Below are 18820 nucleotides of genomic sequence, written 5' to 3' on the forward strand. Positions count from 1 at the left end.
GCTAGCGTGCAGTGTGTTGCCTGCAGACTAATTCCGAGATCCTCACAGCAGCTCTGGATCTCCTCGTCACTCCCATCCAGACAGTCATCATCTCCGTCACACTTCCACAAGGCCCGAATGCACCGCTGATTACGGCACTGGAACTCATCACTTTTGCATCGCTGTGGCTCTAAACTACTGCTGGAAGCTTCAGAGAGAGACACAAGTGGGAAAACGTCATTTTAGCCCCGGACCTTCTAAGAAATATGTGTTAACGGGAAAATATTGGCACATAAAACTAATAACTAGCATGCACAACGTGTTAATGTTTCATAACCTCATGTGTTACATGTGTGGGAACCCACTGGGATCCTCCCTCAGCTGTATTTACTTGTTTATTAGCAGATTTGAAAAGAAGCGTGTCCCACAGGACGCGGCAGGATTACACTACACTGGGACAACCTGATCTCAGGGCTCGTCTGATTCATTACGTCCTCCTACCTGCACAGGTGACATTGTTCTTCTCCAGAACCTGGTTGTCAGCGCAGGCACACACTCTCCCTCCTGGGATGGCGAGGCAGAGGGTAGTACAGCCCCCATAATTCACACTACATGCGTTGTCACCTGGAGAAACAGATCCCAAACACAGCATGGTGTCTTGCTCATTTAATGCAACATTTTCTAAGCTCACTTTAAGCTCTGTATTATCCTGGTTTCCCCCCCTTTTTTTTTCATCTGTGAAATAAAGATCAGAGTTTCTGGAATCCCTTTAAATGCAGCAAAATAAATCATTTTATTGGTACAAAAGCTTTTCCCCCACATACAGAGACATGCCAGGTGTATGCTGCGAGATCTATAAGCATACGTCAGGTGAATTATTGGGAACGGTGTGGGTGAAAGACATTTGACATTTTTATCATTCTCGGAGGAATAATTTGTCTTTCAGGACAAAGCTGACATTCTCCAATCGAAAAAAGTCACATATCAAGTTAAGGCATGAGACACCTTTGTCACTTTCATTTAACACAGAACCCAAAGGCAGTGCCTGAGCCAATGAGATAAAGCTTTGGGTTTTGTAAGAGCCAATCAGTAATACTCAGAGTACCGGACAGCTAATTAATCTATTCAGTGGCATGAACAAAAGAGAAACGTCTGTGCATGGTGTGCGCGAGGCTGTGCATATAGCAGCCAACCACTTTAATGTCCAAGTGTGAGTTTTTAGAGTACAGTGCTTTTAAAATCACTGCAATGGCCTCTGCATTCAGAGCAACACAACAGTCGGTCAACATTCGCCGAGTGTGAAGCACGTGTCTGCAGCAAAAAGCAAGACGTCCTGTGAGGGCGAGTGAAGCTCTCTGCTGACATGTTCCATGCCTCTGCTATCTCTGCTTTTCAGCATCCTAACACCGGGAATCCATCATCATTTGTTACAGAAGAGAGGAAAGACATCCAAACCTTGGTCATCTTATTTAACTTCATAAAGTGGAGCCCAAAGTGATTTGAAAGCTACTGTCACTGCTGATCAATGTGCCGGTTTATACCGTGAAATTTGAGAGCAATAGGCATATGCGTAACTTTCTGGTGTATATATCTTATAAAGTGCTCTCCATTAAGAAAAGCGCTATAGGGGCTATAAATGTCTGAATTCACAGGAGGGGGGAGGCTCTATTTCCAGTGCAAAACAGCCACTTTCTGTGTCAGAGTGGGATGACGACTAAATGAAGAGAAAGCAGCCAACCTTGCTGACTCTGTGCATCGTAAACACGCAGGCCAAACAGCGGCGGCCTCTCGCTCCGCAACAGAGTGATATCGCCGTTGGACAAGTCCAGCTGGAACACCGAAGCGTTCATGTACTCGGTCCAAAAGATGAAATTGCGGTAATGAGAGATTCCGAACGGATGGTTTAGTTCTTTCCCACTGTACACCACCTGCAACATGAAGCAAACATTCAGTAAAGTCACGAGGTCAGAGCTACAGAGAGACACCGTCAGAGGAATCAGTCATCTCAAACAGGCGTCTAGCTGTTTGAATACAGGCTTAAAGATTATTTGATCGCAGTATATGATGAATGTGATTCAATTTCACTGCACAAATTTATTCACACAGAAACGTCTGCTTATAATAATGTTTGCTAGAATCTTGGCATTGATTAAATAGCATTTGCAAATAATTAATTAGTGTGATATGCCAGTAGAGCTAGAGTCGGCAGGAGCGGATGAAAGGATACTTGTTGTGGGAAGAGGAGCAGGTTTCAGTCGTCGCACTGCTGCAAACATAGATACTCTAACCCTGAAATGCAAGAAGCGTGTGCAGAAAACAGCCTTACAACTGACCAGAGGAGACAGATGCTTTCATCCACAGTCGATTAAACCTTAACATGGAAACAATGTAGCTGGAAATTAATTGACTGCCTTCCAAACGCTATTATTCTAAAAAATGAGAATGAGCTGGTCTACAAACGATTCCAATCGTGAACTTACATCGCGATTTAAAGTCCACCTTCTGGCCCTCTGTTAAACCTCACAAGTGGACTAACTCAGTTTAATAAACCACTTGAGAAAAAAGCGTAACATACCATTCTTCCTGTCCCGTTCAGGTGAATCTTCTCGATGTGGTCGTAGTAGGCGTCGCACCAGTACATCGTGCTGCTGCTGTGGTCCAGCGTCAGCCCGTTGGGCCACAGCATGTTGGAGGTGACGAAAATGCGGCGGTTGGATCCATCCATCCAGGCCCTTTCTATCCGCCCTATGCTGTCGTTGACCTCATCTTCCTCCCAGTCTGTCCAGTACATCCAGCTACCACACACAGAATTGAACACATACAGTTCCAACACCGAGATAAAGCAAACACTGTCACTGCATCGGTGGCATCTGTAGATCACAACGTGCTCTCCGCTGACACTGATCACACCTCATATTCAAACTAAGCAGTTCATTTCAGCCGTCTGCTCCCCATTCATCTTTGCCCTTACTTTCTGACATGCTGATGTTAAATGGTTTTGCTCGCTGCTCCCTCTACAAGCAGCCTCCTGCTTTGATTACTTATCAATCAGAAGATGTGACAGCATGCTTCTGCAAGCTTCTCTCAAAATGATCTATTTCTTGTCACAGTGTCTTCTGAGGTTTGCTCCGAGTGCCCATGGGGAGGCTCCGGCACTGAATCTTTCCCATGCTGTTTGATTCATGCAGGGAACATTATAGGGAACACAAACTGTACTGACAAATACATAACAAAAGTATTTATCCCCTTCCTGCTTTTTATTGATTTTCTTTTTGTTATTTGTCACACTTGCATATTTCAGATCAAACAAATCTTAATCTTACACAAAGATAACTCGAGTAAACACAAAGTTTAAATCGTGATTTCATTTATTAAGGGAAATAGAGCTTTAAACCCACCTGGCTCTCAGTGAAAACGTCATTGCCCCCTCCTCATTAACCACAGCTTAGTTGAGTTTTCTTGCCACACCCAGCCCTGATTACTATTTTCCTCACTATAAGGCGCACTTAAAACCCTTTTATTTTCTCAAAAATCATCAGTGCGCCTTATAATCCGGTGCACCTTATGTATGAATTCTGGTTGTGCTTACTGACCTCTAACTGATTTTATGTGGTACACGGCGCTCAAACATCTGTCAAAAATGTTTTAGTCCAACTTTGGTAAGCTAAGAAGCCGCACAGCTTGATGGATTGTCGGAGCATTAAAGCTACTGTAGTCAGGAGCCTCGCGGGGGCAGTGTTGCCAACTCCTCAGTAAGGAAAATCGCTATTGGCTGTCCTAAAAGTCGCTAGAAGTCGCCAAATGACGTCATCGCCTAATTTGCATAATTGGTCACGCTAATGTAATTGTAACGTATGTTGTTGGAGAGAGAAATAACATCGTGGAAGAGACATAAAGTGAGTAAAAAACGTCCTAAATGCAGTTAGAATTTATTTAGAACTACAGATTAAATTTCTTTTAGTAATTATTGTTTTTTAATGTCACAATTCCAACCCTACTCCTTTATCTGGGTTTGGACCGGCAAAAGTGACCCGAAATTGGCACTCTGGTGGAGTTACTGTAGTCGTGTCCAAATTCATGGGCTGCATCCTCCTGAGGACCCGGCCTTCGCGGTCTACGTGGGCCGGGTCCTCAGACGGTCGGGTAGGCCGGAAGTAAACGGCAGTGAAATTGGACGGTCTAGCGTTCTGATTAACGTCACCGCTGTCTCGGTGGAGTTTAATAAACTCGGCCGTCTGCTCCTTGCTATGTAAAATATAACGGGACACTGGCGTAAATTCTCGACCGTCTCACACTTCTGTTTAATCAGTTTTCTGTTTGACGTTTAGTCAGCTGTATAAAAACCAAGGAGGAACCCACTCGGGGGATAAATAAAGTTTTATTTTATCTAATCTAATCTAATATCTTTAATCTCAGCCAAGCCGATTTACTCACGAACAAACAAAACACTGAAAAAGCCCAACAATAACATTTTTAGGTTGTCTCAGGTACTTATATACTACGTTTAACCCGAGTAGCGAAAGTCCGCGGTGATCTGAAAATGATGTGCCGGGAGTTGTGCCGTTCTCGGCGGCTTCAGTGACCCTCGAGCTCCCGGCTCGCTATCGAGCTGGTGGGTAACAGGCGTCTCCGAAAACGTCGAAGCACTTTTCCAAATATGCGATATCGTGATAAACCGAGCAGATATTTGATGTTTACACAGCTACTTTCTCGCCTGAAAATATGTTAAAAGTTTATTTTGTGACCCAGAAAAATTAATAAGAGTAATTTTAAAACGTAGTACCGGCCGCCATTACCGGAAACTAGAGTTTGGCTGGGCCGCGCTATGAATTCTGGGATATGGTGGGCAAAGAAGGATACATCAGACCCATCCTCAAATTCGGAGAAAATGAGGACCCATTTGTCGGCTGCATTCGGAGCAGCCTATGAATTTGGACAGCCTTCGGCGCGTCGCTGTGACGTAATTGGTCTACAAATGCGGCCTCAGGAGGATGCAGCCCATGAATTTGGACACGACCTATGTGTGTGTGTGTGTTTATAAGTAGTTTTAAACCTTGTGATCCACAAAACCGCATAACAGTAAAAGAAGAACTGACTGCGTTACAGTCAGTGCGGGAGCAGCGGCTTCGCTCATGCGCGATTCATTTGCCGTTTGGACGCATAGGTGTGAACATCTCCTGCCCTGATCGCAGCTGGGGGAGGACTATCCTCCACCCGTGAGCGCTTTGGCACAGGTGAGGTGCCCACGGCAGCACCGCTGCTTGTTGAGAGTAAGAGCGATATGCGTTTTCACGTCAAAAAGACGTCATAGATAAGTCTCCAATAACACCAGAAAAAGTTGCCAGATTTGTCGTTAGTCGCTTTTTAGAAAAAAAGTCGCTAAGGGGTCTGAAAACTCGCTAAATATAGCGACTTAGTCGCTAAGTTGGCAACACTGCGTGGGGGAATCTGGGTCCTAAACTCCGTGAGCTTCAGGTCCCAAAGTCAAATGAACACTGCGGCATCACTGAGAATTAAAAACTGTCTAAATTCATTCATCTGTAATAAAATGATCAGCGTTGCTGCTTTACCAGGTGTAACAATTAAGTTTAACATCCAGGCATCCATGAAAACAGAATTTATTAAATTTAACAGAGTTAGAAGTTAGCAGGAAGTTAGCTCGCTAGCTTCCACCTAAACATGATATAGCATGTTCTGACTGAGAGATTTCTGAAACATTCAAACGTACAGCTCTGCTATCACTTCCAACATAAATGAAGACAGAAAACTAAACAGCAGTGACGTTTGTAGGGTTACTGAAGTTGGGCTAGCTGCTATATAATGATGTGCTACGTGATCGCTAGTGACACAGCTATGTTAGCATAGCATAAACACAGTGAAGCTGGAGGATGAACGCTAACTTTTTTCCACTGATAAAAGTTAACGTGAGGGTTCCCGATGGTTAGGGACAAATGCAATCGCATGGCAGGATGCTGTAAACGGACCAAACTTCAGTCAGGAGAACAGCTGAGATAATCCATCCACAATACCAGGTTAGTCATTAATATACTGCAACAACATGGGAATAGAGCAGCTGCCAGAGAATTCAACATTAATGAATCAATGGTACGGAAGTGAAGGAAGCAAGAAGAATGAGTTGAGTAAAGTTTGACTTATCTGACTGTTTTGTTTCGCTTAATGCGTCTTATAATCCGGTGCGCCTTTTGATCCGAAAAATACGGCACTACTGTTAAGTAGATGTCTTCTTAGAGTTTATGAAGACATTTCAATAACATTTTTGGGTGCCTTCTTTTTCAAGATCTACCACGAGCTGGATGACTGAAGTGAAGTATAGCCAAGAATCTCAAAAAGTAGCCACAGTCTAAAGAAACAGCTGAGAAACAAAGTCAGTGACATCATCATTAGAAAACATGCAAGCATACAAAAACCTAAGAAATCAGGAAGGGCTCCACCAGGTCAGAAATCTGAAGTTTTCCCCGATGAAGACTAAACAGATACAAACTAGATTCTCCATATTTTAAAAGCAGATAATCAGATATGTGTTTGGACTTCAGTCATCATAGCTTAAGAAACATTTCAGGCTTCTCAAGTTAAACTTTACTAGACGTCAAAGTCAGACGGTCCATATTTTCAACCAAAGTTCTTCAGTGTATCTTCTGTATGTCAAGAAAACAGCTCCCGGAGGACCGGCGGTATGTGAAACACGATTGGGTCAATAATTCGACAGGTCTTTTCTCCAGTAACCGTACCCAAGAGATTTTCTCTTTGAGGATTCCTGGCTGAGCCACGTGGCCCCTTGTTTCTCATCAATGATAGAGAGCTTGGCAAAGAGATGATGAAACAGAATCAGAGATGGGGCTGAATGAAGACTCCCACTGTCTCAAAGTCATCTTTACGACCTCATGAATTATTCACAGCACCCGGGCTCCCCACTCAACATGCAGACACACATATGGCTACATGCAGACAGGCAAACACGGGCATGAAATCAGACACCGTGGCATTTTCACCATTATAGTAGAAGACGGTTCACAGCTGACGTAAGCACAGACCTGAATTGTCCACGTTTCATATTTTCATTTAAATCTGCAAATTATCCAGAAGCAAACATGACAAAAAACTAGAATTTGCAGCATTAAATTTAGTTTCTAATAATCTGTACTGTTTGCTAAAAAATGTATAGACCCTGCCACGTTATTACATAAGCCTCTAAACTGTAAACAGGTGATAAACTAAAGCAGAAAAAGCTAAAGCATCCACCCCTGCAGTTAGCACCTTCCTCGGCCCTGTTATGCTGTGGGGGGGGCTTTTCAATTCAGATGATAAGGACAGCTCCTCTCCTCTGGCATGAGGGGTCACTGGATAGCTTTATGAATATAAAAATGATGTGACTCATATGCCATGGCCTTCACAGTTTCTAGATCTCAGCCCAGTTGAATGCCCAGTGTTCATCGCTATCATGAAAACAGCAAATTAGGCAATCTCTTTTTAGCACTGCTGCTCCGGTTAATGCCCAGGCAGACTGGATCCTTACGAGACACCTTCATAATGGTTTTATCCATAAGTGTGTCGTCCATCTGTTTGCACACTCATGCAGTCACTAAGGAGCTGACCAAGTGTGATTAGTAACATATTTTTTGCCGTGTGTGTGTTTCATGAATAAATGTATTCCGTTTCTAGGTATGACACTATTAGTGTTAATCGTGTCAACACAGACTAGAAGTAGCAAACCGAGGAAAAAATAAGGCATCGAGGATGCAAAAGATCAAGAGATGTGTTGGAGAATTGCTTCCATTTCACCTTAAGAGACTCTTCCAGCAGAGCAGATAGAGATCAAAGGCCTGTCGGGTTCAGGCTGAACGCTTCCTCAGAAGCCCAAAACTAGCTCTTCTAATCATTTGTGCTGTCAGTGGGAGGGCTGGAGTAAAAGTTATTAATCCTTATACAAAAAAAGTGACACGGTTATTTGCCACCCCCAACTCTGCTGCTGTGGCACATCTGTCAGCGCTGAAACTCTCAGCGCTATCCTGATTAGCCTTAAAATTTAAGGCTATGTTCTCATATCAGCTGTTTAACGTTTTGTTCTTTACACGTAACGCAAACATGATTTTTTTTTAATCCCTCAGATAAACGTCAGTTTCCTTCCATATCTGCAGCACCGCGACGTGACTCGTATAGTAACGCTGGAATCAGTTTCATTGTTGGAATTGAGAATAAGACAGAGAGCTAGAAATAAAGACAAACTGGTAACTGTTTTTAACAAAGGGGGAAAATAAAACTAAACTAGGAATGAGTAAGTTTTGTTTTTGCTTTGGTTCGTGTCCCTATAGCACTGAAACAGCTGTGTATAGCAAAATGTTTGGAACAATCCCTTGAGGCTTGGAAACTAATCTCTGACTGCAATGGATTTGGGGAGTGTTAATACGATTTAAGCCTTAAAGTATTAATCCCTAAGAACCTTAAGACACTCAATGAATTTGGGTTTTGCAGTATCAACTCTATATGATAATTACCAATCAGCCAGCAAAGTTCAACTTATATGAATGTGCACAGAAATGCTTATAAGATTGTCCCTGAGAACGCCACAGAATTAGCTATTAAATGGTTTAATTGTGGCTAATGAGCTGCTTGGTGTCGTTCTTGGAACGAGATGAGTGAGTTAAAGGCTGCACAAGGGGCTTTCAGAAAAACAGATGTTCTGTCAGTTTAATCGTGCTGATGAAAATTATTCATATGTTATCATCAATCACAGGAGATGTCGGCTAAAACAAACTACTTCCAACACTTTCTGCAAACTAATAGTTTAAGAAACTTTGGGAATTTATGCTAGTGCGAGAAAGTAGCATCTCACATTGTGCCGTGTGTCAGCATATGTGCTGCCATATATGGGCTGATGTAAAAACATGAGCAAGAGAAATTAGAGATGGTTTAATAAGAGCAGCTATAACTCTCTGCTTTATTGGTTTATATAATCTCACCAGTGTCTGCAGCACATGCACTGTAGCACTGCAGCTAAGCACACAGTGCTGCCTTCACAGTAAGCTGCTAATGAGCTTGTAAAATGCATGGTTTTCCTTTTCATACAGTTCCAACATACAGTATATACAGTAATGCACATATGAAATGAGTATACTGATACTGAACTTTAAAAAATCTGTGTCAGCATCAGACTCAAATATTCATCGGACAGGCCTTACAAGGAACATAGATCTCATTTAAATATACATATATTGAGTATTGTTTTCCCATAATTTAGGGAGCTACATGAAATATTAATTTGGTCAAAGGTTAAAGGCGAAACTCTCCACAGTATCCTCCCAATTCTCCATAATGATTTAATTAATCAAAAACAAACAACAACAAATTCGAGGATGCCAATTTTCACGTTGGACAGAGAGGACAGATGGTTTGAAAGAGGAGTGAAAGAAGCATCTGTGTCCACTGTGAGCGACCATCTTTGAACAGAGGGCGGGGCTTACGACACCAACTGTCTGCCATTTATAATCCAGTTTGAGATCCTTTCCCAGACGCCTTAACGCCCACTCACATCCTGGGCCATCTGACCTCAGGAAATCACATGATAGGGTGGGGCCAGGTTTCACAGCGGGTTCACCTGAAACCTTGGCTGATTGTGACCTACACCCGTGTTCACTCCTTGGCTCATGTAATTAGGTAGAGGATCAACAGGGGGTTCATGACCCCCTTGGGGACACTCCCACAAGACTTAAATCTGAGACTCTCAACTGAAGAAGCTTTTCGGATGAAATGTCTTCAAGCATCTTAAAGAAGTCCAGACGCTTTTCTGTCCAAGCTTTATAGACTATGATGACTTGGATGATTGAGAACCTTCACAGACATACAACAAATAAAACGGGGCGCGTACATTAATTCATTATTTGAATTTTACCAACCAGGTCTAAAATCGGATGGCAATTTAAATTCTGTGCAGCACTCTAGCGAGGCAATAAAAAGCGTAACATTTTTAACTCTGAAGTTGTTTAAAGTCCATTTAGTGATGTGAGTGTGAGTGGCAAGATAATTGCTTTCCTCACTTTCTGTCAGGGCGTAAAAAATGGAGCACACCACACACGTGCTGTTTTGGTAATGTTTTCCAGCATTATAGCCTGTCTGCATCTAACTGATGCTTAGCCATACCTGCACCTGCACAGTACCAACAAACTGTTTTTCCAACTGAATTTTGCTCGTGTAATATTATATTTTCTGACCTGTTCAGAGGATCCACCACAATGGCCCGGGGGTGAGACATATTGCCTTCCAACAAAGTCTTCCTGGTCTGGGAAGCTCTGTCCAGCCTGGCAACACTGATCGTCTTCCTGTACCCATCGTTGGTCCAATACAAGTTATTCCCAATCCAATCCACTGAGATTCCTTCAACGTTGTCAAGTTCTACAACAAAAGAATTCAGCAGAACTATCAAATATATGCCACATCATTATCTATATACACAACTCAGCAGGATTTATAAAAGACATCAAAAGACATCAAATATTTTATAAATGTTGTTACATTATTAAAGAACTTTGGGGTTAGTGTTATACAAAGTGTAACAAATGTACATTTTGGGCTGTTGGAGTGTGTTAAATGTAACGTAACGTGACATGAATGCACTCGGACGTACCATCTTTCAGTATAGTCTCTCTGCTGCTTCCATCTATTTTTTGCCGCCCGATCAGGAAACTGGTGGTGTCAGCAAAGTAGACGTGTCCCAGCTCTGCGTGGTAGTCGATGGCTCGAGGGTTGACCAGGTCTTCAATCGGCACCATGTGCTCGTCACTGGACTTGATGTTCATGTCCAGGCCTCGGATGACTCCCGGTCGCCCCTTACCGTAGAACAGGAAGATATCGTTTTTCGGCTCTACAAAGCAAGAAAGGACAGCGCCCTTTTTTTACTGTTATTGTCAATTAATTGGTGTAATTCATCAGTGCTGATCCTAGCATTAAACCCTCTTACTGGCCACATTGTTCTCATATGTTTGCCAGAGCCTGGGCCATTCATTTACCCTAATGGAGCCAGTAATCAGTGCCAATGACTATACTCTCCCCCCTCAATCACAGCCCTGCTACGAAGCTGCCTTTAGCGTAAGAGAAGAAAAATGCTTGAGCAAACAGACAATTGCAATACTTACCCTGCGCTGTTTCTGAACTAAAAAAAACACGCCTGAGCAGAAAGGCAAACAGAAAGGACGGAAAGCTGAGGCAGCTCCTCGCCTGCCGCTCAGGGGACTTTATGTTCTGGAACCCTTTGGGATCCTCTGGAGACGCAAGGGGAGGAATGAAGGAGGGCTTCCATTGAAAGAAGCAGACCTCTCCTCACTCTTAGCCCCTACCCAGGAGACTAGGATGCTGAGGGTGAGGACCACACATATCTCACTCCAATTTATCATTTCGTGGGGGAGATACCAACTACCCAGGAGACAATTAAGCATTGCAAGAGACCCAGATATCAAACCCCACTGTGACTGCTCTTTGAAAAAGGACTACCATTTAACACTAAATCTCATTATGCTTAGGGAGATGGAAAGCACGAGCAAAAAGAGAGAGTGTCATCAGAACGTCTATGAGGGGGGCATAAATCAAACGTGTCACGCTTTGCCTCCCGATGCTTCGTTACCTCGATCGAAATGTGGCGGGCCCTAAAATTGTGTCATCAATTTGATCCCCTGCTTTTATTGTCAACTACACAATGTCCAGCGATTGATCAGACTGGCCGACAAATGCAGACAAACTTAAAACCTCATTATGGCAACAGTCAGTCAGACTCGCCACAGGTCGATAGCAGAACATTACTCTCAAATGGGTGTGTATTCACCATTCGCTGTGATCGTCACCGCTGTCGGTCGAAGGCCGTGCATGCGTGCCATATGCTTGGCTGTAATATGGTACATGAGCAGAAGATCCTTGGCTGGCATTAGTTCAGATTCTTTTAAATTAGAAAAACTGCCAGAGAAAACCTTTTCGATCTGTGCTCTTTAACTTTGACTCCAATCGGCTCACAGGAAGTATTCCAAGTATTCTAATAATATTCCATCCGTCTTGTTCCACTTATGGAATTTGGGGTGCTGGCTGGGTAGGGGCGGAGCCTATCCCAGCTGGCACAGATTAAAAGGTAGGCTGTTAGCTCAGAGGTAACACAGATAACCTGGAGCACCAGGACAGAGCCTACACAGGCATGGGGCGGATACGCTACCTCCACACAGATCCCCAGCAGCTGCTTGTTATGAGGCGATAGTGCTAAGCACCTCACCCAGGCGTTCTAAAATTCAACATGTAGACTGGAAGAGCCAGGGATCGATCTACCAACCTTCAGATCAGGAGACGCCACAGCCGCCCCAACAATGATACTGATTTTTTAAAAAATAACATAGAGAAACTATTTCTGACATTCTGTGTTGGTTCTGTCTCTCTAAGAGGAAGTGATGTCCAGCTTTTGGGAAAATATGCCAGCTGCTGTATTTTCTGAGAATCTGTAAAGACGGAAGACGTCAAACAAAATCAAACTTCTCCCACTGCAGTTTCCAAACTCAAGTATCCCACAGAGTGGTTTAAGTCTAATCCTATGACAAACACCGGGGGCTGGGAGATTGCAAAATATTAACATCTTCATAAAACACACAGTTTGACTCCACAGCAGATCTTATACTAACTTTTACAGGACATTCCATCGAAGCCCAGGCTGTAGCCAGTGCGACAGCGGCAGGTCCTGGACTTGTAGCTGCCGCTCAGGAGGCAGATGTGGGAACAGCCGCCCGGCTTTCCGTATGAATCCATTTCACACGCATGACTTCTGACTGTGATCGAAATAATACAGTTAGAGAAATGTAAGTATTTTTGCTTACATTTTACTCAAATATATGACAGAAAATAACTTGAAAGATACTTGCAAATATTCACGCGTGTAGAAACTGTTCTTTACCTTTGGGCTGAGTCAGTTTATGGTAAACCCGCAGTCCTTTAGAATTCCCCAGGCTGGCCAGCGTCCTGCTCTCTGCTGTGATGTTGAACCTGTGGATCTGCAGCAGCTCTGCAGAGGAACTCCCTTTGGAAGGGTCAGAGTGGATAGCATAGAGGTAGTCCTCAAACACAGCTAATGAATAAATGTACGACACCTGAAAAACAAGAAAGAGCCACATTCCCTTTTTTCATCTTTCATGAAACCAGAAACACATAAAACCACAACATGAATAAAAAATAAAATAAAAGAATAATAAAAATGAATGAAGGAGGACTTGCATGAGAGGGATGGGCGATAGCTGTGGGGCTGTTTGGCAGCCCGTGCAGAGTCAAAAGCCTGACTCCACTGGGAGGCTGCTGGCCCTGATACTGCAGCCTCCATGCTACATTTAGCAGCCTGACACCCACACATAGCGACATGGCTGGATGAGCTGTGTTCACAGGAAGTGCACCTAAGCTCACTGGCCCACACTTTGACATCAGGGGCACCAAGAAACACGCGTCAGAATAAAGAAATAAATAAAAAACAAACCACTCAACCGTCTCTCCCTGTGGAGTTTGACCTCAGCACTCTACTTTCACATGAGATGCTTTTTTAAGGAACTCTCATATATACTACTTCAAGAGCTTGCAGCTCACCTATACAGCACAGGAAGCACTCAGTACTATCTGTATGAAAAACATAGCAAATATCAGCAGGGTCAACTTCATATGGAGAAGTGGATTTGTGACACAATGTTAAAGCAGCTAACTGTATTCATCTCTGCTCATCACCACAGCAGAGAAGAACGGAGGATATTTAGATGATATTTTCTGGAATGACAAATTTTACTCTGTGGAAGTTTAGAAACTCCTGACTGTCAAGTATGAAGAGCTTTAAAAGAGATTAAAATTGTAATGCAGCGAGCAAAACTGTGGGGAATCATCTGATGCAAGCGGCTACGACATTAAAGACCACACACAGGCTACAGAAAAGACAGACAGCAGCAACATCGCATTTGTAATGCAAATGCAATGACATGAAGATACTCTGTCTAATGAGGGCGCGAGCAAATGAATGAGGCAATATCATGCAAAGAACACCTGCATACAGAACAAGGTGCTTGATGTGTATGTTCTTCTTTCCTCATAAAGCCTGAGTATCTAGTCCAAGTTGGTTGAAAGGACCTTTTAATGAATAATCATCACTCGTGATGAAAGGACTCAAAAGTGTACTGCAGGAGAGAGACTACCGATACGCTCATTTGGAAGGCAGCCCCACGTGTGACTCAATTTCTTCAATTTAATAAACCATTTATTCACCACACAAAAGCCCTTTTTGTCCGAAATGAAGAGTGAATTAAAACAACAAGCAGTGAATACACCACCTGCCTTACAGTGATAAAGCACAGTGCCCTGAATTGCAGCATTAACCAAAGAACACCCTGTAAGTGTATCCAGTTCAGAAGAGACACTCCTGATAAGAAACCCTGACGTTAGTCCACAACGTGCGGTCCGTGGAAGGCAAAAACCAGTGCAAAGTGGCACTCACTTGGCTCCCGTGGATAATGGTGTGCCTGTTCTTGCCCTGGTAATCCACCACGTCAATGTAATCCAGGTAGGCATCGGCCCAATACACCAGCTTCTTGACCACATCCAGCGCCACAGCAGTGGGTTGCTCGATTTTATAATCGACCAGCCGGGTCCGGTTGGTGCCGTCCATGTTACAGCGCTCGACCTTGGCCACGTTCCCGTAGTCAGTGAAGAAGAGCATTCTGCAGGGGGGGTTAAATCATTAAACGAGGTAAAGGATACATATCATATCATAGTGACAATATGACCGGAAAAACCTCACCGTGCATCATTTCAGTAGTTTGGTTGCATTTATTTTCCTTACAGCCAACAATCTTAGTCTAATCGAATGTTCATTCAAGCAGTTGTCAGCAGTTTTGTGCACTCTTGTTGAGTGTTACTACTATTGCAACTAACCAGTTGAGGTCCTTGGCCAACATTAGGGGCTCTGAAGATTTCTCAAGAGTTGTTGATGAAAAAGGTTGTGAACTACAAGAGTTTGGAAACAGAAATATGAACATATTTCATCCAATAACTGAATCCCTCAGTCAGACGGGGTTTTGCAGGAAAGCCAAACACAAAATCCATTCAAGCAAACAATATTCAAGCATAAAATGTGACTTTTTGCAAGATCCAAGTCAAAGTTCTGATCTTAATCCAATAGAGATGTTGTGGAAGGACATAAAGTACAAAATTAATACATTCACCAACCCATGCAAATATGTAATCAAGTTTCACGTAATAGTACAACTTCAAACGATCAAATAAACATACAGAAAAAATTGTAACAAATAGGTTAAAACACACGAATGCATTAAATCAGCAAAGAATTAATTTTAATTACAAGAAAAAAAGATTTAAAAAACAGCATCGCGCTGCCTTTGAAGGCCTTGTAAAAATGACTTGTTAGGCTGCTTCTCTGATACAAGCCCATAACCTGGAGGCAAATGTAATAAAAGCAGCATTTTCCATTTCTCTTTGGGTAATTTTGGCGACATTTAGAAAGCATGCTGCAGCAGACCTCAGGGTATGTGAGTAGACACAAAATGACAATGTGTGATGCAGTGAGAAGCCAGCTGAAAAATCAATCTAAAAAGACACAGGGAGCCAGAGTAACTACGGGAAAACAGGTGTTATACACAGTGTAATATAATTCTTACTACAGGTACTAAATTACATCACCAGAAATAACTGCAATGCTCTTCAGCAAAAGTAAGAATCTCTCAAAGTTTTTAAAATTGCTCAGGTATGCACATTCGGTAATTTATATGGAAGGCTTGCCCCGCTGCCTCACTGGGACTCTGTGAGGATGGATCTCTAACAGCTTCCAGTGATAACCAGCTCCAGCCAGAGAACGACGGGAAGCCGACTTAATCTGCACAAGTCCAACCAGAGGAGAGACGGGCTGCCCTTTGAACCCTCGACCAAGCTGTGCTGAAAAACTGCCGGCATCAGCAAGGAACCCAGCTCCCCAAACAGGTGCACCTCCACGTGGCATATCAATGACTGCTTTCTAGGATTAGGATGGAGCCGATGCTGTATTTGTGCATTCTGCAGCTACGATGAGATCCTTGTTGGATTCTGGAAATGAGCACCTGTGAAAAAGTAAAAAGCACGGGGGCCAGCGAATAAAGGCAGGAGCCTCACAGCTGGAGAATCAATGAGCAGCGTACTGCCCAAAACTACAGCAGCGTCACGGCTGGTTTCTTTCAGATCCTCTTGCACTTGAAGGAGTGTAAAATCATGGAGGCTTAATTTAAAATAATCCTCCTGAACTTAATTCTGTAAAAAACAAATATATATGAAAAGTAACAAAAAAAAGTAATTTTCAGTATTTGACTCTGGCAACAGCTTAAAGGCTTTAAGATTGTTTTTGTAATGTTGCCATCAAATTTCGCACAAACATTTGTCGTGCCCAGAAATTGATCCCGTTGACCTTTGACTTCCTGTAACGCCATCAGCAGGGTTCCAGTCATGACTTTAGGGATAATAAATATTTTACAGGATAAATCCATAATAACCTTGGTGATCTTTTGTGCCATCAATGCATCTTTTTACTTCCAAGTTTGACACCTGCAAAACTGAACTCATTCCCCAAAATATAAAAATGTCAGTAATCAGATTCCAGGCGACAATTTTGTTCTCCTCCAAACAAATTATTAGCATGTATACATGTAGACTTTACTTCCATAGACGGGGCTGACGGTGTGATGCAATAACAGAATTTTAATTATTTTAACTATTTTTTAATATCAAAGCTCGGGAGGAAACTTGCCAGCAGCGGTTCTTCATCACGGGTATACACGCTACACTAAAACGGGACTCGTGGGAGAGGATGCTTCAATTTTGTAGTGCGGATAAAAATTTTAGCTGATAAACAAACCATACCATCCATCAAACTCTTCTCAGAAAAGCTTTTTAGAGAGAAGAAGAAAAGGCTGTCCATCAAGTTAAAATGCTTATCCAACAGCAAGAGAGGCAAGGATGCAGAGGGAGAGCGTGCCAAACCAGGGCATATTCTATAAACACTGCTCCTCACGCTGCGCTGCTATCTAACACCTCCCTGATTTCTTTTGTTTTCACTCCATTGCTCTGGGCTGACAGACCTCTCTCAGGCTGTACCTATTTCTCACCAATTAGAGTCAGGAATAAGGCTCGGAATACTTCTGTGTCTCCGAGAGTCCATCTATCCAGCAGCCTGCAAAACCAGCTCCCTTGTGGGGCAGCAGACTCGAGACCACTATCCATCTATATCTACAGAATAAGGTTCACATGTGTATGCGAGTCATGTGTGATTACAGCAAAACCACTTAAAAGCCAGCCTGACTTACATCACAGGGAGTGCAGTGTATTCACTGTAACACAAATGAGAACAAAGAGCTGCAGCCAGCCGACTGTCCCTGCCTTTAAAAAACCACAAGCTAATTATTTTGATTAGACCCAGAGGTTTATGGTAGTAAACAGGTGCTGGATACGCGTGGATTATAAAGCAGAAATCCCCAACGTGACAACAGAGTGAATGAATTACACGTTCAGGTCGAAGGTTCATTCGGCCTTACGAGGTCTGTCGTGACAGTTTAACATGATCGCAGACGATCGTTTCTACTGCCAAACAGTGAAAAACAGCTGAAAGAAACGAGAAAGGGTATACAACGAAAAATTAGCTTTGATTGGTCACAAATACTGGAGCTTTGCTGTTCCCTGGCGAGACCGGGTTGCAAAAAGAGTTGCTGATAATTGGTTCACCGGCTGGTACAGCTGGGCCATGCAGTGTGTGTTTGTTCTGCACGGTGACACAGGAAACTCCCGAGAAATAATACATTCTCCAACATTGTGATCACTGAGACTGTCAGCCGCACGCTCTAAATGTTACAGTTTTCACTGAGAGCAGTGTGGGAATATGTTTTCTTCCACTGGTGCGGCGCTTTTTCGTTGATCTTCAGAGACAAAAATCCTGTAATGAAAGTCCTGTTGGGGCATGTTCTTCTGTGGGATGTGCAGCGAAATCAGTGAATACAAATGAATGTCTAGACAGTAGAAGATATATGTAGCATCACCAGTTATTCACCAAATTACACACAGAGAAAATGGCTGAGCTGAAGGACAGGAAATCATTTTAATCCCTTTATTGTAACCCTCTTATGCTCCTCCTGATAAATCTCTTGTTATCAGCAGTGAAATGTAATTTTTTGTCCTTTCTCTGATATTTTTTTCCTCTACAAAATGACACACGGTGATAAATGAGACTTGCGTGGCTTTCTGAGAAGATATACACTCACCCCATGAGAGGATCCAGAGCTATGCCTTTAGGATTGAGCAGGTCCAGCTGTAGGACGGTCACACACGTGTCCCCGCCGCGGTCACAGACAAAGATCTTGTCAGTGACGCGGTCAACAAAATAAAAGTTTCCTGTCAGCCAGTCAATCGCCATCTGCTCCACATCTGCAGCAGGAAAGAAGACACGTTAGATCCTCGTGTAAAACAGATGCTATGTAAATAAAATAAGGTTTCCGTGGCAACCAAAGAGACAAAAATAATGATGAAACAGAAGCAGCGGGCGGCCTGGTTATCTCGACTTTTAGTCTTTAGTCACAGATCTGAGCTGATGAGGTTTATGGGGCTTTACTGAGAGTTGTGATGTTTTTAAACTCGAAGCACGACTTCTTTCTTTGCACGTTTGTAAAGTATCTGAAATCATGAAGCTTTGTTTGCAAGGATAGAGGACGACGACTTTTCCCTTGCAGAGGGTCTGTCGCCACCCTCCCACTCTTGTAATTTCCACTCATGTCCAATGAACCTGCAAAAATATTACTGCAGT

The 18820-nt window shown here is 43.0% G+C and overlaps 1 protein-coding gene across 7 annotated transcripts in view; it reads right to left on the bottom strand.

The window, feature by feature from the left end:
• lrp1bb (low density lipoprotein receptor-related protein 1Bb) overlaps positions 1-18820 on the bottom strand; it is a 255940-nt gene that overhangs the window by 125509 nt on the left and 111611 nt on the right. For 6 of the 7 annotated variants that reach the window (XM_025903732.1, XM_025903731.1, XM_019353129.2 and 3 more), the window contains 10 exons: positions 18282-18444; positions 14483-14705; positions 12914-13106; positions 12645-12788; positions 10619-10855; positions 10206-10386; positions 2555-2774; positions 1718-1907; positions 481-603; positions 47-187 (listed from right to left, as the gene is read on the bottom strand). In XM_025903732.1, coding sequence (XP_025759517.1) covers positions 47-187; positions 481-603; positions 1718-1907; positions 2555-2774; positions 10206-10386; positions 10619-10855; positions 12645-12788; positions 12914-13106; positions 14483-14705; positions 18282-18444 — 1815 coding nt within the window. Of the gene's footprint in view, positions 1-46; positions 188-480; positions 604-1717; positions 1908-2554; positions 2775-3377; positions 3443-10205; positions 10387-10618; positions 10856-12644; positions 12789-12913; positions 13107-14482; positions 14706-18281; positions 18445-18820 lie in introns of those variants that run through there. The other variant, XM_025903735.1, reaches the window with a different exon arrangement.

Source organism: Oreochromis niloticus, linkage group LG16, assembly GCF_001858045.2.
Source record: "Oreochromis niloticus isolate F11D_XX linkage group LG16, O_niloticus_UMD_NMBU, whole genome shotgun sequence".
Lineage (NCBI taxonomy): Eukaryota > Metazoa > Chordata > Actinopteri > Cichliformes > Cichlidae > Oreochromis > Oreochromis niloticus.